Source organism: Peromyscus eremicus, chromosome 2 (assembly GCF_949786415.1).
Source record: "Peromyscus eremicus chromosome 2, PerEre_H2_v1, whole genome shotgun sequence".
Taxonomy (NCBI): domain Eukaryota; kingdom Metazoa; phylum Chordata; class Mammalia; order Rodentia; family Cricetidae; genus Peromyscus; species Peromyscus eremicus.
The window spans coordinates 125776899-125799393 of record NC_081417.1 but is presented as its reverse complement, the minus strand read 5'-3'; the positions used below and the strand labels follow the sequence as shown (position 1 = coordinate 125799393).

At 40.4% G+C, this 22495-nt stretch overlaps 1 protein-coding gene across 7 annotated transcripts in view; it reads right to left on the bottom strand.

Moving 5' to 3' along the window:
- LOC131903881 (BEN domain-containing protein 5) overlaps positions 1 to 22495 on the bottom strand; it is a 1181880-nt gene that overhangs the window by 339300 nt on the left and 820085 nt on the right. For all 7 annotated transcript variants that reach the window (XM_059254714.1, XM_059254709.1, XM_059254708.1 and 4 more), the window contains exon 6: positions 1206 to 1245. In XM_059254714.1, coding sequence (XP_059110697.1) covers positions 1206 to 1245 — 40 coding nt within the window. The remainder of the gene's footprint in view (positions 1 to 1205; positions 1246 to 22495) is intronic.

The following is a 22495-nucleotide window of genomic DNA, read 5'->3' as shown; positions in this document are numbered from 1 at the left end:
GACCTACCAGGAGTTCAAGGTCATCCCTAGCAAAATAGAAAATTCTTAGCAAAATAGAGAGTTCAAGGCCAGTAGACTACATGAGACCCAGTCTCAACAGCAATAACAACAACAACAATTATTTCTACATTCATTCTTCTGATGGCTCAATTTCAAAGAACTGTATCACATGAAAAAATGTTACCTGAAGTGGATAAATGTACCTTACAACCGTACTCATTGTCCTATATGTATACCAGGTAAGTAGCCCCTCTGCTAGGATTCTGCCTGCAAAGTACAATTTTTCAGGCTTTTTGCTACCTGGTTCCAAGTATAGCAGGCCTGATGGAAGGTAGGACCAACACAGTTTGTTTATATTGGCTACTAAAATATTGAATGTCTCCACATTTATTGAGCTGCCCTCTTATATATGACCACTCTGCCATACTAGCTCCTTCCTTAGGGACCCATTCCTTCACAGTCCAGTAACCAAAGTGTTAATGTTTGGCACAGGAGCTGGTCACTGGGGCTCTTAAATATTTTGAATGTCACCCATGGGTGAAGATGAACCACCAACCCACTCACAAATGCTCATGAAATCTCTTGGCACCAATAAAAAGAAAATTGTTCCTCTAGCTCAGTTTGGCATCGATTTTCCAAACCAAAGTAACATCACTAAACTGCTTAACCTCTCCCTGGGCTACAGGTCAAGTCTCAGGGAAAGAAAAGACCTTCTGGTCCCATGGCCACAGGTTTGTTTTGAGATTTGAGTCTCTTTAATTGGAGAGAAACAAATGCTACTTTGACCGTCAGACTAGTCAGCGACCAAACCCTCACAGATTGGTCCTTGCTCATGAACCATCCTCCCTCCCGTCTACAGCACCATGCAGGCAGCTTCTCCATTTCCCATAAGTTTAAAACGTATTCCCAGGAGACCAGAACAATTTCTTAATATGTGATTCCAATGAGTGATGTGGGCAAGAACTTCATTCCCAGAGAATGCAGTTGTCACCGAGAGCAGCAGCCCTGTCACCTTCCATCAATAGGAGGCAGCATGGAGCTGGGAGAGAGAAAGGAAAGTGGCCCTGGTGGAGAAAGGTCATTAACGTGCAAGAATTACAGTTTTCATTCAGGAAGTGGGAGGAGGGCAGGGCTTGCATTTGGAGAGGCTGCAAGGCATGATTCTGTGTAAACTCCAGGCAGAATGGCGCTCTGCACTTACTCACCAGGGCTGGTTATTGTTAGGAGGTCAAGCTGCCGCTGTTGCTGCAAAAGAAAACACACAGTGAGGGCAGGGATTCACACCACAGCCTAACCTGTGCCTAGCAGGGCAGGGGAGAACTGCAAGATGAAGTCTGGACACACAGAGCAGTGTACATTTTATAGAACATCGTTGTGCTGAGGGTTCTTCCACCCTCCAGGCAAGGCAGAACAGTAGCCTTTTTGGACATCTAGATAAGCCTATATATACTGTAGTTACCAAGGGGGTGGGGAAGGCAAGGGGAGAATGTGACTTATCCAAGGACAAAGAAAAAAAGCCCAATTCCCATCTCCCAGCCAGGCACATTCCTCTAGACCCTGTGCACTTAGGTTTCTCTTTGCCTCAAGTGTTTGCATCAGTTGCTTAACTCTTATACTGGTACCCTTCTTTGCCTTGGGTAACTTGCCTCCTGGGTACTTCATGCTGGTTCAATTCTTGGGAACACTTACAACACCCCAATAAAGTAAGTTGCTGATTATCTGAGCATTCCTTCTTCATTGTAATCCTTACCCTTTGTTCATGTACATCCAATCAGAACTCTAATTGTCAAGTACACTACATTAAATGAACGAGAGCCCTCGTGTTTGGAGGCAACAGGCTGTGTTTACACTACCTGAGATGATCAACATCTTAGAAGGCCTGTCATCTGGTGCAGCTCCCCAAGCCCCAGGAAGCTGTGTATTGGGCTGGATGCCATGAGAGCAGAGAAATGGATCTAGAAAGCTCACACTGGAACCACAGTAAACATTTTCCCTTGAAGACTGAAATCAGGATTCTGTAAGCCCCAGTCCTCCTGTTGAGCTTTTTCTCTTTTCTCAGAGAAGTACTGAAGATAGATTATTCCATCTTCTTTAAAGGGTCACACAAACTTTGTTTTTAGGCTTTGTGTTACAGGAGCTTCTCATCCCTGGCATCTTCTCCAATGACCCCTTGTCTAATTTCACTCCACTCTCTTTATCTTGCCACTTTCCAAGAATGGCTTTCTGAAGTTCAGCTTCAACAGAAGGGAAGTCAGCAATTTTCTTTTGACAAGGGTAGAGTAAAGGCCTGGCACAGTAAGTGCTAGGACCTTTTGAGTCTGAAATGATATCCTACCCAGTGAGTACTGCCCAGAGGAAGGATGATTACATTCAAAGAGGGGAAACCGTTTGCTCAAAACCATACCTTCACTCACTGGCAGGACCATGCTGGTTCCAGTCCTATCTCTAGAGTCTAAATTATGGCAATCATAACTCATAATAAGTTATCAGTAAGACGATCTATTTAGTTTGATGGGGGAACTTTTATTATAGGACATCCAACCTTTGATCACATAGGCTGCCTCTTCCATTAACATAGAATCAATGAGACTAGGAGCTTAGAAGTCATTGTGTTTGTCCTGTCACCTGCACAATCCCCTCTTCAGTGTCCCCGTCCCACATCCAGCTGTATGAACTATTTCTGTTCTACCTCTTTCCTTGACAAAGAACTCCCTACTTCTTGTTCATTCAGCTCCTGTTACCTCAGCCCATGGTGACAGCTACGTCTCCTTCTCCAGGCTAAATGTACTCAAGTCCTCTGTCCTCTTTTTCATGGGGACCTGTTCTCAAATTTCCTTGTCCTCAGGGTGTTCTCCCCAGCCACTCAACTTTGATCTGCTACAACAAAAATTGCTTGAAGATTTCTCTACTGGTTGATTCTGACTTCTCATGGATCTACAAGCCAGCCTGTATCCCTTTGAGGCCTTCTCAGTAACACATCCCCATTTTCCTGCCAGCTCATAACTCATTCCAGTTGACTTCAAGCAAACAATGCAACTCCAAGATGTCACTGATCTATGTAGTGAGCATGAGTTCTCACGCTGAAATGAAATACAGACTCACACATGCCAGTGAGGGGGAATGCCGGAGCCAGATGGCCTCCTTCCCCTAATGTGGAACCTAGCAGAGAGAAGATTGGCTCAAACTGCCTTTGCCCAAGCCAATCTGCACAGCCTGCCACTCTGCTCGTGCAGGAGAAAAGGATCTAGCAGCCCCCTTTCTTCTGTTTATTTTCATGATGGTCACAAGTAGAAAAAAAAAAAAGCCTATTTATCCAAAAAGTTTCTAATTCCTTCTTAAGAACTGCTACTAAATGGTGACTCTGTGCTTAGGCTCCAGTAGAGAAGAATGAGAAGAAAAATCTGGCAAGAGTCAAACACACCTGGGTATGAGTCCTGGCTCTTGTGTGTGGGTTTCTATAACTGACTGTTTCTGGCTACAAACTTCAGAATTTAAAAAGACCAAGAGAGGTTTAAAGTCAAATGCAACCAGGTGCCGTACTTGTGGGCTCTCCTTTTCTCATGTAGAATTCTCTTCTCTCCGAAACCCTAGGCTCCAGAACACTGAGGCTCAAGGACACAGTCAGAATTCAAAAGACCCAAATGTTAATGCTGTGCTGTCCCACTGCAATTTTTCACACCTGTGTGACTCTTCCTCAATAGACGAGAAACATCGTCCAGGCTTAGAACTACTATTCATCATAGTTACTTCATTCCACTCTGCAAAGGAGCACCCAGTAAGCACTTGCTGAGCTCTGTGCACTAATCTCTAAATCCACAGCATCCTTTCAACATGCCTGTGTTTGTACTTTCCTTTCCACCAGTGCTGTTAGAACTTCTCAGGTCCTCTATGAAATCTCTTCGTTCACAAACTCCCAAGCCACGCCCCCTTCTCTCCTTTCTTCAGCAGAGTAAGTACTTTCTGCTTTGTTCCTCCAATGCACCTGGTAAAACTGATTTCTTGAATCATGCTGGCTTAATTGCTATTTCAGTGTCTATCTATCGAGTTAGGTCCTTACTTGATGACAGGGCCATGCCATTTCATTTCTGTGTCTCCAGTGCCCAGAAAGACTGTTTGATGTCATCTAGTTCAAATGACTTAACTATTCTATCATTCCCTCTGCAATGACCTGCTAAGTAAGAATCCATCATCACAGAGAGTAAGCCTGTTCTTTCTTTTTTTTTTTTTTTTTTGGCTTTTCCTCTGCCACATCTTCGAGGTTTCTCACTTTTACGGTTTTGCTTCATCATTCTTCAGATAGCAACAAAGTCTGTCTCTTCTAAGAGTACTTCCCCTCTTCAGCTCTCCCCCAGCCCTGTAGCTTCTACTGTCTATATCCCCTCTGTGGTGACGAATGAATTCTCATTTGCAGATAAACCCTATTATTCCGCAATTGACTAATATATGTGTGCACCACCTAGTGGCACATGCAGGTAAGTGTAGCCTGTTTATGTTCTAACAAGTTCTTCAGATAGAACTGCAAAATCTGTGGTCTAAATGCAAATGAAAACAAAACCATATGTTTGAGAATGACTGCATAACAGCTTTTAGCAAAGAAATGGAATAGTCAAGTAATTACTTTAGAAATTTAAAAAAGTTAAAAATAATAAATGAAAGCAAGAAATGTCATTACTAGAGTAACTAGAATAATAATCACTGGAGACTGCTGATGGGAAACTATAGCATTTGTAAACACAGGCTACCTGACCTCTTCTCTACTTGTTATGTGGCCCTCATCTAACATACCTCCTCTTCTGTCAGATCTTTCTCAACCTGCTGAGGCTGGACTGGATCTTACCTGTGGCCCACAGGAGCATCATTATAGTGCTCATATGGCCTCTTTCTCAAGGGGCTCACCCAGAACCTGACTAACAACACAAGATTTGCTGACTACCTGTTACCCTCTTAGACAGAACCCCACTGGTCACCAGTTGAGGTCTTGAGCTTTGGACCCCTCTCTTCCAAATGACATATTAGGTACAAACAATAATCGTGGACTGCTTCTATACTTTCCTTCAATGCCCTTTCTTTTTGAGTCTTGGGCACCCAGGAATTGGGCCACAGAGCATTTGGCCTTCTTCATCTGGAAGGGGTGATCATGAGGCTATGGTTAAAAATGGACTTTTCGTTTTGGTCACGACTGCACTGCAATTATCTCTCAGAACGAAAAGGGACTTAGTGTTCTAGGAGCTCAGGGCTGGTTTTGTGGAGTTCTGCGTGGTGGAAGAGAATAGTCACTGATTATCTGTTCTGTTTTGCTCTCTGTTTTCATGTAAGATAGCTATTTAGGGAACAGCCAGTCTGTCACTGCATAGACGAGATGACTTAAACAAGAGCACCAGTAATCCCTGAGCCCTCTCCTGTCACTCCAGAAGCCAGCCATCCTGCAGAGGACCTCAGGGTTTACATCTCCAGAAGGGGCAGAGGCACACATTTAGCTTCAAGCCTCAGGTTCTTCTCTTTCCAACAACCCAGCTTCCCTCTCAGTTCCTTTTCTTCCCTAGCCCTACTGTCCTTCTAGGCCCCGGACTTTTAACCATTCTCCTAGTTCATATAGCACTGACCTTTCTAAACGCAGTTTCTAATGTCTCTTTCCCTAGTCTAGCCTCCTCATTGGGCAAAGGACTGATCGTTTGAAAATTAAATCTCCTCTACTGTTTGAATAATTTAGTAATTCTAATTACATTTTTGATAAAGACTAAATTGTTTAGCTTGGCTTTCAAGGAAGATGTTTAAAAAAAAACTCAAATTAAGCCAATAGCAGAAAAACAAATATTGCATGACTTCTCTTATTTGTGGTTCCTAGATTTTATATAGATAAATAAAATTATCTATCAATGTATCTATGCACTTATGTATCTATCACTTGAAAGTAGAAATAAATCTGTCTAAGGAGACAAAGCAGACCAATGGGAGGGGGATAGAAGGGAAGGGGAGGATGGTATGAGAATACATTTAACATACACTATATACAAGTGTGAATGCTTTTCTAAAAAGAATTTGAACAAAAATACCTTGCATGGGCAGATAACACGACTCCCAGAAGCCATAGGCTATTAAATGAAAATCCCAGTGCCAAGGCTGAGCTGCTTCCCCATGAGTTGTTAGCCAGACACGTCCCTAAAGTCCTCCAAACAATACAAGGTATTATTGCCAGTGCTCTTGGTTGCCCACCAGAATTACATGGTAAGACCCTGTTGCTGAAAACACCCTATAGTTTGGTTGGTTATGAACAAAGAGAAATCAAGCCATCATGCTGTTGGCTAACTTTCATAGTGCCAGAAGATGGTATGCAGGGTACTGGGAGAGAATTGTTATTAACTGACTTATTCAGCCATGGACCCTTCATGTCACACTACTGACCTGCCAGGGGCTAGATGTGCCCACTGGCACAACAGTGGCATGACTGTTATGGGAGTAACCAGCTGCTTTCTGACTGGATTTGAAGCCTGCGCCAAAGGAGGGAGTTTACATCTATACCACAAACCTGGTCAAAAGTCTGTGCCTGGACAGACCATAGGCCCTAGTGGGAAGCATATAATGGCCTGTCAAACTACCTTCTCAATATTTATCTGCTGTGCTCAGCAGAATTTCTTTATGCAGTAGGATATAGTTATTGCAGCTAATCATAACTCATCCAAGTTCTGAGAACTGACTTGTTGAGTGTTCAGCCTAAGTGGAACATTTTATCACTCTCTCCAGGACACAGGGATCACTCTAGAAAAGAGGCTAGAAAGAAAAAGTGCTGGAAGAAGAGTAGAGTGTTGTGCCCCCACCTTTCCTTAAGTATCTATAGGTAGTTAACGGTAGCTAGGTGGAAGGCCCCCAAAGACCTTCTCTAAGGATCTTTAGATAGTTAATGGTTGAAGTGAGGAGGTGAGGAGGTGAGTCACTGGTAAGTCACTGATACTCCTGTAAATAACCCCTCATTCATATTCCTATAAGTAACACTAATTAAACTAATTGGTTCAGCAGAAAGAAAGAAAGAAAGAAAGAAAGAAAGAAAGAAAGAAAGAAAGAAAGAAAGAAAGAAAGAAAGAAAGAGAAAGCCATGGAAGTAGGTGGGGAACTAGCTGAGAAGAGGAAGGGTAACGGTAAGAGTGGGAGGAGACAAGAGAGGGGGATGGGGGTAAATATAATCAAAGTGTATGATGCATGTATATGAACTGTCATAATGAAGTCTATTCTTGTGTATAATTAGTATATGCTGATAGATAGAAAAAATAGCCATGAGTTTTATGAATTATTTGAATTTTTTTCATTATAATATTTGGAAAACAAAAGTACCTATTAAGTTAAGAATCAAATTTCAAAAATTAAGGTAAGTCCCAACATGTTGGTTAATGTGTTCTGTAGAAAGGCACAGGTGCCAGACATAGAAAAAAAAAGTTAAGGAAAATGAAGTAGTGGGAAATTAGAAGGGGAAGGATTCACTTAGCAATTTCTTCTGATTTCCAATGTTACATGATTATTGTTTTTTATGATTTATTTATGTGTACATATATGTGTACTTGCATGAATATACGTGCAGTATGGGCATGCAGGTACTGTTGAGGCCAGATGGTAGTAAGCTTGCCTCTGTGTGGGTGCTGAGAACTAAACCTGGGTTCCCTCAAAAGGCAGCAAATGCTCTTCAGGTCATCCCTCTAGTCTCTAAATTGCTGTTTTTGATTCAGGTGGTTTTAACTGAGGAATTACCAAGGGGGCTTCCTTTAAAGAGAGGCTAGTTAAAGCAGGTCCTAATGGATGGGGATATTTTACTTTTCCCTGAAGGAGGACAATTTTTAAGAAAGAATAGGAGAAGGGCCCAGAAGGGCTCAGCAGCTAAGAGCTTGTGCTGCACTTGGAGAAGACCAGAGTTTGCTTCTTACCATGGGTTGCTCACAACTACCTGTGGCTCTAGCTCCAGGGGATCCAACACCATCTCTGGAGTCTGAAGCCATCTGCACTCGTGTGCACATGCTTTGCCCTCCTCCACACTTACACTCCACACATATAACATAAAATATTTATATTATAATATAAATAAATTTTATTTTTGAGACAAAATCACATATGTAACTGTGGCTTACCTGGAACTAGCTATGTAAACCATAGTGGCCTCAAACTTACAGAGATATGTCTGCCTCTGTCTCCCCAAGTGCACTATGATCAGCCCAATAATAATAAATCTTTAAAGAAAGAGTAGGAGAAAGAACCAAGACTGGCCATAAAGCCCCAGCTAACTTCTGTCTTTGGGAGTTAATATGTCTGCTTATGTTGACATTCAGTTCTTAAGCATCTCCCTCACATACTGTTTTCTTATCTTTATATATTTGATTATCTAACAGTCATGTACTAAGTTAATATTATTTGAAGGAACTTATCACAAAATAAAACCAACAAAATAAAAACAACCAAAGAAGTAGAGAATAAACCATAAAGACCAAAGAAATTAATGCAAGTCTATAACTCACTGTTTCTTTATGCGGAGGCACACAGAGTGAGGGGATTTGGCCACAGCTCATGCACTGATGCATCACAGAGCTGCTGCATTGGAACTAGGAGACTTATCTCTTACGGAGGCTGGATGTTGAAGAGGAAGCATAGAGATGGGGGAAGCAGAAGCAGCATAAGACTTAGGACCAGAGTGAGAAGCCACAGGTCTGATGATGGTAGGTGCTAAGAACAATGAGAAGGAATCTTAGCTTATAGACCTGTAAGTGGTTTAGCCCTTGGACAAGCGGCTTCACCTTTAATAGTGTAGAATAGAATATAAAACCTAATGAAAATAAAAAAGCTTTTGATTGGAGAGTACTGAGGTCATTATTTTGGGGGGCGGTATTTTTTAACCCTACATATAATGTGTTAGATACCATATGACATATCCTAACCAAGTGTCTTTTTGTGGCTCTCCTCCTCCCTCCACCCCAACCCTGATATCTCTGTTTCCCCTTGTAGCCTTCCCACCATATTTACTCTTTCTGTGTCCTATGTATATTTTAATGAACCCATGCTTCATCACCTCTTATCATTACCCTCTCTTGGTCTCCATTCTAGATTTTTAGATTTTGCCCACACTTACACACACACACACACACACACACACACACACACACACACACACACACACTTAAGAGTACAGAAGTCCTAACATACTCAAGTGTTCAATAAAATCCTTTTTGTTTCTCTTCTTCAGATTCAGTAAGTGCAGAAAGCAGTTGCCAGCAACTTTGCAAAGAACTGTGAAGGACTGAAAGAAATGAGGATTATAACCACTCTAGGTGAAGCAACCCAGATCCAGAAAGACATATGTTCCATATTCTCTTTCATATGTGGATACTAGCTTTGACTCCTTAGATATGTGTTTAAATTGCAGTGCTCATAGAAAGCAGAAGACTAGGAAGGGACCATGGATGGGATTTCCAGGAAAGGGCCATATAACATAGGTGGAATGAAGGGAGAAAGAATAATAATGGAAAGGGGGACAGGATGGGAGGGCATGGTTGAAGAGGTTGTATGGGGAGATACAACTACCACTAAATATCTTTGAAAATGCCATATGAAAACCTACTAAAGAAACATTTTATATAATGTCCCTCTAAGCTATTGTTTTTAAACCCATAGATTAGTGCATCTTTCTTCCCTCATCAAAGAGGTTTATTTTTACAATAGGTGACAATTAATTAAGAGACTCATCCAGTCATATGCAGAGAGTAAGAGGCTGTGGAGTGCTCAGCTCTAAATGGGACATTTACTTCATGCCCCCTTTCCCAATGCTCAGAGATTGTGTTGAAAGAGAGGATGGAAAGATTCTAAGAACCAGAGATGTCTGTAGCAAAACAGTATTTTCCATGCATGACAGGTCTGTTGCACACATTGAACTCATGCTTGGACCGCATGCACAACACCTGCACAAGATCAAGCCAGCCAAGCAAGGTTGGGGAAAGGGCTCATGGGTCCCCACCCCCATCTGAGGAGCTATTGATAATTAATGGCTGTTGGGGGAGGGAGAGTCAGCTTTCTTCAGGGATGTGAGCCTGAAGAGGCTACCTATGATCCAGTAGATGTTTCCACACCTATGTACATACAGGTAGCCCTTAGTGTATTATTCAGTAGGTATTGGGGGGAGGGGTTGGAGAAGAAGAAATGAGTGATAAATTTGATCCAAACACATTATATGCATTTATGAATATTAAATAAAATATTAAATTAAATTAAATTAAAATAAATAGTAAGACAAAAAAAGAAAGAAAGAAAAGAAAAGAAAAGAAATTGCCAGTTAGATTGTGAGGAAAGAATCCAGATCTAATTGTTCTTTGTAAACCTGGGACAGAAGGTATTGTTTGAAAAATGGAACTGTCTAAATTAATTTTCCTGAAACAAACATCTTTGCCAAATAAAAGCAATGCATAATAGCAATCCATAATTAAAAGCAAAATGATATCTTTTGTTATGGGGGAAAAGTATATGTGTTCACCACAATAAAAAGCAAAGTGTTATTTTTTTTGAACTCTAAGGATGTATGCACACACACGTGTAGCTCTGTCTTTGTCTCTATGTGGAGACGCCTCTATCTCTATTTTTCATATTTTGCTATTGAAAAAGAAGTTTTCAGAAACAAGTGTCATTCATCTTGATTTCTTACAATGCTGCCAGAATATTCTTAAATTATGTTGCATTTTTCATAGACAGAAACTGGGAAAACAGGGAGAATTAACATTTATTGGATTATCCTTATTTTTCCCTGACTACTTTTCTTAAGCTGTCTTTAAATTATCTCTCTTTCTCTTTGTATGTGTGTGTATATTTATAAACTGGCAAAATCTTTTACAGAAAATAGTCAATTAAGAACATGTTATTAAACATTTACTATGCAGCGGGTGCTTTATTTATGTTTATTCATTTTCTAGGAATTAAATAGTCATTTATTTATTTATTTACTTAATTAGGTTACAAATTAAGACTGCCTTATGACACTTTCATACACATTTTGTTTCAGATGATTTCGAGCCCCCACTCATTCTTCTCTTCATCTCTCTGCCCCAACCTCCTCTTTCTCCCACTGTACCTGTGTCCTCAGCATCTCCACTTCCACTTTCATATTGCCTATGCTTTTGTTTTTTCCCCACCTCTTCTCTCCACGTGTCTTCTTTCTATCTCATGGGTTCATTTCTTCTTTCCTGACCTTTACCCACATTTACTCCTACCTAGATAGACTTATTTAGTAATTAGAAATTAGGATTTCCATATGAAAGAGAACATACTACATTTGTCTTTCTGAGCCTGAATTACCTTGCTTACTATATCATTCTTATCATGCAGGTAATTAACTTCCCTTTAAAGATGAAGAAATCCAAAGTTTAGAAAAATTAAAATTTCCCCATTTAGGTAGTGAATAATGGAGTAAAGCTTTAAACAAACCTTCTGACCATGACCTCATGCTCTTCAAAATACTATCTAAACAGTCTGAGAGATGGCACAGTGGTTGAGAGAATTTTCTGCTATTGTAGAGAATCCAGATTCAGTTCCAGTACCCATATGGTCACTCACAATCATCTGTACTCCAGTTCTAGGGGATCCAGCCACATCTTCTGACCTCCACAGGCACCAGGCACATAAATGGTGCACACACATACACTCAGGCAAAACGCTTATACACAAAAATAAACTAAATAAAAATACTATTAAAATTGTATATAGAATTATTAAATAATGACAATGATATAAAAAAGAAAACAAAAATCTCAGTATCTAAGTATCTAGTCTCATTTTAGATGCTGTTTTCTAGTTCTTAAGTGTCCATGCTTGCACTACATAGCCAATAATTATGTATTAAAAATAAAGATGTAATCATGGCACAAATATGATGTCGTTACTTTCTGTATTCTGTTATTTTTAGGTCACATTATGACATAAAAAGTTTCCCAAAACTATTACATAGTCTTTGTAAACATTATTATAATGAGTTTACAATGTTCCATTTAGTGAAAATGCATACTTTACTTAAATATAGGACATTTAGGCTATTATTATTCTGTTATTATAAATAACATTACAATAAACATCTTCCTGGATGCAATTCCTTTCCTCATTTGGATTAGATTATTTCCCTGAAATGAATACCCAGGAGTGGAATTACTCGGTGAGAACTTATGTAGCTTGTCACTGCTAGACACACATTGCCACATTGCTTTCCAATAGGATCATTCTAATTTATAAGCCCACAAACAGTGTATGAGATAAAGACTTCTCTATAAACTTGCCAGTATGGGGGATTACAACTTTGAAAATATTTTTATGTGATATAATGAGTACAATATAGTACATGACTCTTGTTTTAGTTCCTTTCTTTTTTTTTTTAAGATACTTTAATAGTTCTGAACCTTTTCATTATCTTGCTCCTCCATTCTGTTTCCTGCTGGGAGAGCCTACTTTCACACTTATCTGCTGGGCATTAGGGCTTCAGCTCTGCTGGGATTCTAAACTCAGAGGTTAACAATTGCTCTTTTTTCCAGCTCATCATCTTTGATGACAGATGCTCTCCTTAAACAATAAATCTCTCTCTCTCTCTCTCTCTCTCTCTCTCTCTCTCTCTCTCTCTCTCTCTCTCTCTCTCTCTCTCTTTCTCTCTCTCTCTCTCTCTCTCTCTCTCTCTCTCTCTCTCTCTCTCTCTCTCTCTCTCATCTCTCTCTCATATTCTCTTTCAATGTTTCCAAAGATGGATTTCAATGATACTTGAAGACACATTTAGACAGTGTTGAAATAGTCCACTGTGGATTATAGATACTCTGATAGTTCCTGTCCTTTAATTCCCCTATGGAGATTGATGTTTTCATGTCCCACAATGCAAGTAGAGCTCTGTACTTCGAGGGTACAGATTTGCCATTATGTAAGATATACATAGTACCTCCTATGATTCCCCTAGATTCTCGATTTGCAAGATGTTGCAGAACAGAGTGGTTTCAAATCCTCATCAGCATGGGGAATTTTCCAGTATAATTATACATATTTATAATGTACACTGTGATGCTCTGCAGCATGTATACATTGGGATATAATATTGTTCTAGTTTTACTTCTGTTGCTGTGATAAACACTATAACTAACAGCAACTTGGAGGCTTTATTTGGCTTATCCTTGCAGGTCACAATCCTTCACTGAGGGAATTCAGGGCAAGAACTGAAGCAGAAACCAAGCTGCTTACTGGCTTGCCCTCTGGTTTATGCTCAGTTAGCTTTCTTATATAGACCAGACCCATCTGCCCAGGGATGGTACTGCCCACAGTGGGCTGGGCTCCTCCCTGTCAACTATCAGTCAAGATAATTTATTTTAGTCATGGTCATAGGCCAAGCTGATCTGGGTGATTCTTCAACTGATGTTCCCCCCATCCCTTTTTTTTCCCAGGTGACTTAGGTTGTGTCATGTTGACAATAAAAACTACCCAGGAAATATATCCATTATACAGTTTTGGTTTTGTGGTAAGAACATTGACTATCTACTGTATTAGCAAATTTCAAGCACAAGAATAACACCGTGTTGTACATTAGGTCTCCAGAATGTTTTCCTCTTGTCTTACAGAGACTGCCACATTGATCACTATGCCCATTACCTTGCTTCTTTGTTCCCAGTCCCCAGTAATTACCATTCCACCCTCTGCTTCTGTGATTTCAGGTTTTATATTCCACATGTAAATGAAATCATGACAGTATGCTTGTTTTTCTTATCTTAACTCAGCATAATGTCCTTCAGATTGATCTGTTTTCATAAATGACAAAATCTTCATTTTTAAAGGCTGAATAGCATTCTATTTTGTATATATGATAATTTTTCTTTATCCATTTATATGTTAATGGAAACCTGCTGATTCCTTATCCTTTTTTAAACTTCTCATATCTTGACTATGGTGTAGAATGCTACATTTAACATAGAGGAGTAGACATCTTTTTGACATACTAATTTAGTTTCCTTTGGATATAAACCTAGATAGAGGATTATGGATTTCAAGTGACTCAGAGTCTTCTGTTATTGTTTTAGTTAGTCTAGCCAGGAGTTTGTCTATTTTGTTTTCCTAAAAAAACCAATTCTTTGTTTTATTGATCTCTTAATGTTTTAGTGTCTATATAATTTATTTCTGTTTTAATCTTTTTTTATTTATCAATTTTGATTTGGAAGCTGGAGATGTATCTCAGTGGAAGATCATTTACCTAGTGTGTGCAAGACTCTGATTTGATCTCTACCATTGCCAAAAAGCCAGGGGAACTGGTTTCCTCCTATTTTATTTTATTTTTATTTTTATTGTTTTATAGTTCCTTAGGTTGCAATGATAGGTAGATTGCAGTGATAGGCTGTTTATTTAGGTCTTTCTTTTTTCATCAAATGAAGGTTCTGATTGGTTGAAACCCCACTGACAGTAGTGCTTTTGTTTTAGTATACTGTGTTTCTATTTTCAATTATTTCAAGAAATGTTTTCATTTTCTTCTAAATTTCTTCCTTGACAAAATAACTGCTTAGGAGTATATTATTTGATTTGTATGCATTTGTATAAATATCAAGGTTCTTCTAATGGTTTTCTAGTTTTACTGAACTGTGATCATAAAAGATACTCAATATGATTTCAACTTTTAAGAAAATGCAAGACTTGATTTGTGTACTGATATGCGTTCTATCCTGAAGAATGTTCTGTGTACTTTAGAGGTCTTTTACTGGTTCTGTCTTCATGGCTGGGGCCAAGACAAAAGGAAGAGGGATGGAACCGGCTGGTGCAGGGCTGTCACTCCCGCAACATTCAATCCACATGGAGAATTCAACAGAAAAGCAGTCACCGCTGCAGTTAGAAGTTGGCAGTACAGGATGGGGAAGGGGCAGATGAGAAACAGGGTGTCATTATAAACAATACCTCCCCACACCAGGTCTACATCAGTCCAGAAGGAGTCAGAATACCTGAAGCAGTTTGGAAATGTTAGAATTGTTCGTTGGGGGAGGCATAGGAAAAATGGGGGGAATTGCTTGGCAACTGGATTGAATGGGTTGTCTTCCTTCTTCTGAGGTCCTTCAGTCTCTGGTTGCGAGGTAGAAGCCTTGCCATCTTTACAGGGTGCAGGAAGGGAGCTCCTGTTGGTTCTCAAAGGCTTGTCCTTCAAGTTACCCAGCTTCTCTGCCAGGCTGCTGCAGCCCTTAACCTCCTTGTATCCAGTCTAAGAGGTTTCTGTCCAGAGTCTTTGGTAAGTGAATGAGCATACTTCATGTTGCATGCTTCATTTTTCTTGTAGCTTTGAGCTCCTCCCTCAAAAGATTTACATTTAGGGTACTTTCAGAGTATTCATGGCTAATTTGAAACAGTGGCTGACCTTTGACTTTACAGCACCTGGATATCTATATCCTTCTCTAGATGTATGAGTGGTTCTTGTCCTGTCCTTTTGGAGAAGCTCTCTACTCCTTTGACAGTCTCAAGTCTTTCTTCAATATCAACAACCTGAGTATTTTCTCTTGTAATACTCTCCAACATTCCCTTGAGTTTTCTTCATTCTTCTTCACTCTTTTTTCTCATTTCTTCTATGTGTATTTTTTCTTTTTTGTTTTTTTTCTTTTAAAATATAAAACATTGTATTAATTCAGTGAGAATTTCATACATGTATACAATATACTTTGATCATATTTATTCCACACTCCTCCACCTAACTACTCCAGATCCATCCACTACTTCCATACCTGCTCCCTTTCAACTTCATGTCATCTTTCTACCTTTGAGTTCAGTTGGCACTGCTAAGATTCTCATGGATGTGGAGCCACCAATGGAGAGTATCCACCAACGAGGGTCCACACCCTCAAAGAAAACTGACTCTCCATCCCTCAGAAGCCATCAACTATGAGTGAGGGCTCATTTCCTCCATGTCAAATGTTTGTTGGCTTGCTCTTATGTAGCCAACCACAGCTGCTGCGAGTTCATGAGTGCAGCTCCTGTGAAATCCAAAAGACACTGTTTTGTTCCTGTCCTCCTGACCCTTGGCTTTTCACACACCCCCTACTCCCATTTTCACAATGATCCTTGAGCCTTGTGGAAAGGTGGGGTGTTGGGGTTGGAGATTTAGCTCAGTGGTAGAGCGCTTGCCTAGCAAGCACAAGACCCTGGGTTCAGTCCTCAGCTCCGGAAGAAAAAAAGAAAGGTGGTGTGATACAGGTGTCCCATTTGTGGTTAAACACTCCGTTGACACTTACTCCTATGTGTATTTTCAAACATCCTGTCTCCAAGCTCACTGAGTCTTTTTTTTTTTTTTCTTCTGAGACAGGGTTTCCCTGTGTAAGTCTTAGCTGTTCTGGAACTCGCTTTGTAGACCAGGCTGACCTCGAACTCACAGAGATCTGCCTGCCTCTGCCTCTCGAGTGCTGGGATTAAAGGCATGTGCCACCACCGCCCAGCTCACTGAGTCTTCTTATTCTATTTTGTTAGTTGTTCCTTCTATTACAGTTTTTATTTTGTTCAGTGTGCTTTTCATTGCAAAGATCTGTTTGATTACAAAATTACCTCACGTTTTCTGATAAAGTACTGAGTTTCTTCTCTGTGTCTTTAAGGTGTTCATTGAGTCTCCTGAAAGCAGACATTTTAAATTCTTGGTCTGAGAGTTGCACATATCAGTTGCTACATGGCATTTTCTGGCATTTTATTTTCTTCCTAGGTGCACTCATAACTCCCCCAAGATTTTTTTAATTTCTAATTTTTTAAATAAAAATTGCAATAAATAACAGCATCACATAACCAAATTAACTAGACCCAAACTCTATATAACTCAGTGAACTTCTATTCAATTAGAATAAACATTTGGAACAGAAGTTGTCCAATGTAATGTTAAATTTTCCACTTTCAATACTGAATACATTTTATGTGTTTATCTACCACCAAATAAAAAATATTGATGACAGAAAAAAGAACTATAAAAAAATTAGCTTTATATCCCTGAAAAGTTGCTGGAGGTTGTTGGCATATGACATTGAATATTCAGATTCTTTCGAATCTGGCTTTGCATTTTTCCTTCCAGAAATGAGAAATGATAAGCCAGGTTCCTGCCACTATTTTGGCAGTAGGTGGCGGGCTAAGTCCAGGTTTACTCTTGAGTTTTGGCTCATGCGTTGTCCCTGTTTTAGCACTAGAGGGCTCCACAATTCCAAGTTTGTGCTTTAGCCACAGCTGGTGTGTTGTTATGGAATAGAGTTGCCAAAAAAGGCTATTCTGTTCCAACAAGTCTCCATTTGGGTCCCAGGTAGGCCCACACTTCATCCACAAATAGCAGCCTTTACTCAGGCACTGTGAGGTTCTGCATGGCATAGAGCTTCAGAGGTAATGAAGTACCAGCTCTAGGTTCCCATGCAATGATTTGGTGCCATCCTCCCTCTTCTTCAATTGAAAACAAACAAACAAAACTCTCCATGTTTCATTGCCTGTGGTCAGAGGGAAGATAAGTAGGCAGTCCTGTGGCCAACATCACAATGCTGGATTATGCCAGAGCTTAGAACCTACCCTGACTAGCACAGCATAGAGACGGGACCAAGGACCACACTTCTGTGGTCTTACTACTGCTGTGGTAGACTTGTGGCCTAAGATCACTGCAACTGCAGATGATGGTAGCCAGAATAGCAGTCTGAATAGGTTGCAGGCTCTACATGGTGATAAAATTTGGCACAGCTGTGAGTGTAACAGCCATCGGTAACTCCTCAGTGCTGAATTTCCACCAGCTAGCACTGCACTCTAAGACGCATCTTATGCTCACTTCTGTATACCACTTCTTCAAGACTGCAGCTCTTCATCTTGCTGCATTGCTTAAGGAGGGGAAAGGACTAGAGGAGGCAGTCCCTTGGCTGGAGGCATAAGTCTAGGGATGGGGGTGGAGTGGGGATCTGCTCAGCACTGAATTGCAAGTACAAAGCTTAGATTTACTTGTCCCTCTCTTCCCCAAATACAAGACTTATCTCTCTATATTGCCCTGCTTGGGGTTTGGGGAAGGATGGTTCTGGTCACTTTTTCCTTTCTTCATTGTGTTTTTTCTTATTATTATGCTAAAAGCAGAGACTAAGATCTCTTTTGTCTCCCTTGGTACTTGTGAAGGTCATTCCTTACATGACGTTTCTGTGGACAGATGATCATGAGGATAGTTTCATTCTGCTTCCATCTTGTGCTAATTTTAACTTTTTTTTTTTCAAGACAGGGTTTCTCTGTGTAGCTTTGCGCCTTTCCTGGAACTCACTCTGTAGTCCAGGCTGGCCTCGAACTCACAGAGATCTGCCTGGCTCTGCCTCCGGAGTGCTGGGATTAAAGGCGTGTGCCACCACCACCCGGCTAATTTTATTTTAAAGGAACATTCAATATACTGTGTTCCACAATGGCTGTACTGACTTACATTCTCACTAATAGTGTCTAAGATTTTAATTTTTTCCCACTCTCACAGCCATTCTAACAGGGGTGAGATAGGAATGTATCCCTGTGGTTTTCCATGTCTTCTTGTGTGCTGGTCCCTTAGTGTGCACATCCAGCCACACTCCTTCTTTCGTTGACCTCTTTCTACCCATTTTCTAAATCTCAGCTGTTCATGGTTACTTCCATCTATAGACTGAAGTAATTATGAAGTGCCGATATTATGGGGTAGTATAGGGATGTCTCCATCTGTCAGCCCATCCTGAGCCCCGGATTGCTTTCACTGCCACCCCTCATAGCACTTTTGATACCATTCTGTAATTGTCTGTTGTTGTTTTTCCCCTCAGTTGCCTGAGCTCCTTGAAAGTGACAACTGTGTCCTACCCACACTGTGGTCTCGGCATCTAAGTATACAGACTAGCACAGAGTAAATGCCCAAGAAATACTTTTTTAAAAAATTATTAAGTGAACAGAATTGGAAGCTACTGCTGATCTGTACACAGTTGGAGATCTGAGGATAAGGGGATTTAATCTTTTCTTTGTTCTAGTCAAGTAAGAGTTGCTATGCCTTTCTGTTCAGCACTTGTTAGATAACTAGTGTAATAAACAAGGGTCTGACTACCAATAAGTGAAATAGAAGGCATTAATTGTAGTTGGTCAGGCCTTTGTTTTCTCAGCTACAGTCCCCCAGGGGGCTCTCCTGTTCCAGGCTGCCTACTCTACTAGCACTCTGCTGAGGATAAAGCATGGACTTAGCAATCAAGCTTTTATCTAGTAGCAGCTTTTCAGAAGCTGCCACTGGATGAATTGCCCGTTGTCAGCCAGGCATTGAACTTTGTGCTTATATCTATCTCTTGACTTAAATCTTGATTGCTGCCCTTCTAAAGTGCATGTTTTTATTTTTTTTGCAATATATTCCTTTCCCTTTTGTATTAGTGTGTATTAATTGTACAAAATAATGGGTTTCATTGGGATAGTACATATTGTGCAGATTATGTACCTTGATCATATTTGAATCTGTTCTTACTAACAAATTTCAAAGACAGACATGATTCTTCCCATACAGATGAGGAAGGAGGAAAAAATCTAAGTGTCAATTATTTTTTTTAAGAAACATAGGCTAAAATGTTTCATCCCAGGGTTCAAAGACCATTCTGACTGGCTCCAGGACCAAATCCCCTTACTCCCCATATCACGTTTCCCTGATTTTTAGGGTGTTCTTTGCTATGAATGCACAGTACATACTCAAGAAAAACATAATGAATTATTTGCATCTTCTTTCAAAACACTGCAATTTCTCTGAATCAAACCTTTCTTCCCTCAGCCAGCTCCTGTGTGTGGGCAGATAGCAGATGGTGACAATTGTCCACTGCTTCTCTGAATATCACATTTGTATCCTATTCAAAACCACACTTGCAAAGCCATGTCTACAGTTATAGATGGAGCAGAGAATAGAGGATGAATGAGAGTTTCTTTATCTGGCTATTATGTTCCTAAATGTGAAAATGTTATTTTCTCTGCAACTGGAGCATTGTATTGGAACCTCCTAATCTCTGCTCTGTGGTCTCTTTCATCACTGCAAGATTTCTGCAGCTGCCCTTAGGGAGAGAGTGTTGAGGATCTAGTGCTCACTGCAGTCAGAAGGAGAAACCACCATAGTGAGGTGGATGTACCAATGCCTTTTTTCTGCTGCAGGATCTCCCTATGTAGTTTTGCCTGGTGCTCTCTGTGTAGACCAGGCTGGCCACATACCCACAGATATCTGCCTGCCTCTGCCCCCTGAGTGTTGGGTTAAAGGTGTGTATCACCAAGCTAGTGTTGATAGGTTTTAAAACAAAATATGTGGGTGTATGCATTTTGTACCTATGTGGGGGTACAGGGAGACAGACAGAGAGTTGAGAGATGAAAGAGAGAGAGAGAGAGAGAGAGAGAGAGAGAGAGGTTAGTAAGCTAAACCTGACCTGCTACCTGGCTATTTCTGTATAGCTCATAGTTAAATATAGATTATATATATTTAGGTGACTAGAAATGAACAAAAAATTATATAAAATAGAAGCTTCAGTGCCCATAAATTTTTGTTGGAGCACAGACACATTCATTTGTTTATGTACTTTTGGCTTTAAAGTGAGAGCTGATTAGTCATGGCAGAGATTATTTAGGTCGCAAAGCTTGAAATATTGACTTCATTGTCATTTACAGAAGTTTCCTAATCTCTTGACTTAAACTGCAGACTCAACAGCTATCTTGAAGGCAGAGATTTTACTCATGTTATTCAATTATGACACCCAGCAGAAGACAGAAGACTGTGTTTAGATATATAATTTGTGGGGTCTTGTGAAAAATAAAAATGCAGAGCCCTCTGTGTAGAAAGCAGAGGAAACATGTCTTTAAAGGCACAAGAATATAAATACCCTCCTCCTCCTCCTCATGTTTCTCTTTAACTATTATGATATTTTGAATTTTGTATTTAATATTGTCCTCCCACACATGTGGGGATAGTTGTGAGGGAAGTACAGACCATCAGGTGCCCAGGGCTACCACCCTGAAACTGTGTGTAAGTACATGTGACACAGGTTGCTGGGTATTTCCCTCAACCTTTCCTTGCCAGCTGCCAACCATGGAACCAGAAAATCTGAATCAGACATTTCCCATTCCCATGAGTCACTTGCTCAGGTGCAGATGGAAACTTGCAAGAGTGTGACACATCTCACACATGGATGAGTTAGGTACCTGGATGGGCTGCACAGGGGCTTGACCCTGCCAGGTTATCTGCTCAACACTGTAATCATATGTGTGTGGCAATGGGGATGGGGACACAAGGAAGTAAAGGAGCAGGTGGCCAACAACCCTATCTGAGGAGGTCTGGAGGCAGTGGGAACTGGACCTATACTTGAGCTGAGAGTCCAGGAGTTTTGTTTTATTGTCCCACCAGGATTTTCTTTAAAAATGTAAACACAAACGTAAGTTACTAAGAGTTTTATACAGAGAACATAGTGCATGAATCCCAAGGGCATGTTCCTTCTGAGTATGGGTCCTGTGTTCCTGCATTGTGTTATTTTTCTATTTGTTTATAGGCAATAGAAAAAGAAACAAACCATATTCAACCATGGGATAGACAGAAATAGGTAACAGATAGATTTGGCCAGCAGGCTGAGGTTTGCTGATCTTGATCTGGTTGGCCTGGAAAGCACCCCTACCCCAACAATGGTGTTGAATGAGTCACAGTTCATGATGGAAGAGTACCTGGATGCCTATACCTACTACTTCCTGACTCAGGGCCACCGTTCCTTCATTGTCAGTGTATATCTTCTTCAGGGTTCATGTGTAATAACAGAATGACAATGTTCTAAAGCTTGCTGCCAGCCTCACACTTCTCTGGGAGTATCTTCCAGGAACTCAGTCAGCCAAAGATTCTTTCAGGCATCAACATATCAGCTTCCAGTTTTACTCCTTGGTTTCAGGATGTTTAGAGCTATTTTAAGATGGTAAAGTCAGTAGACAAGTGTGGCATACAAGAAGAAGTGATATCTTAAGGATGAAAGTAATAAATTCAACTGAGGGCATCGTGGGGAGTTTCCTAGGAAGGATGCCTTAATACTATTTCTTACATGATAAATAGGATTACCATAGATGGAAAACAAAAGAGACCTTAGAAGTTATTATTGAGGCTTTTGCATGAGCAGTACCTCAGAGATAGGGAAGCAGATGTGTACCTATGGAGAGATAATATTCTAGTCTGAGTGAAGCATAGAAGACAAGGTGATATGTGGGAGACAGCCCTGTATAATGTCATAAGGGTCTTTTATTCCCTATTTAGGAGTCTGCCTTGTATTCTTGAGACAACTAGAAGCCTCCAAGAGTTTAGTTTAGGGATGGAGAGATCTTGCTAATAGGTGTCCTAGTCCATGAAAAATTGCTTATAGAGAGTAAGAATGGCTCAGTGCAGTCTGTCTCCACTGAAGAGGCAAGCACAGAGAAGAGTATATGGAGCAGGCCTTTGTAGGATAGACTGTTTGGTGTTTCATATACCTATGGTTAGCACTCCATGGGGACAATATTCTAAGTCTTTTGT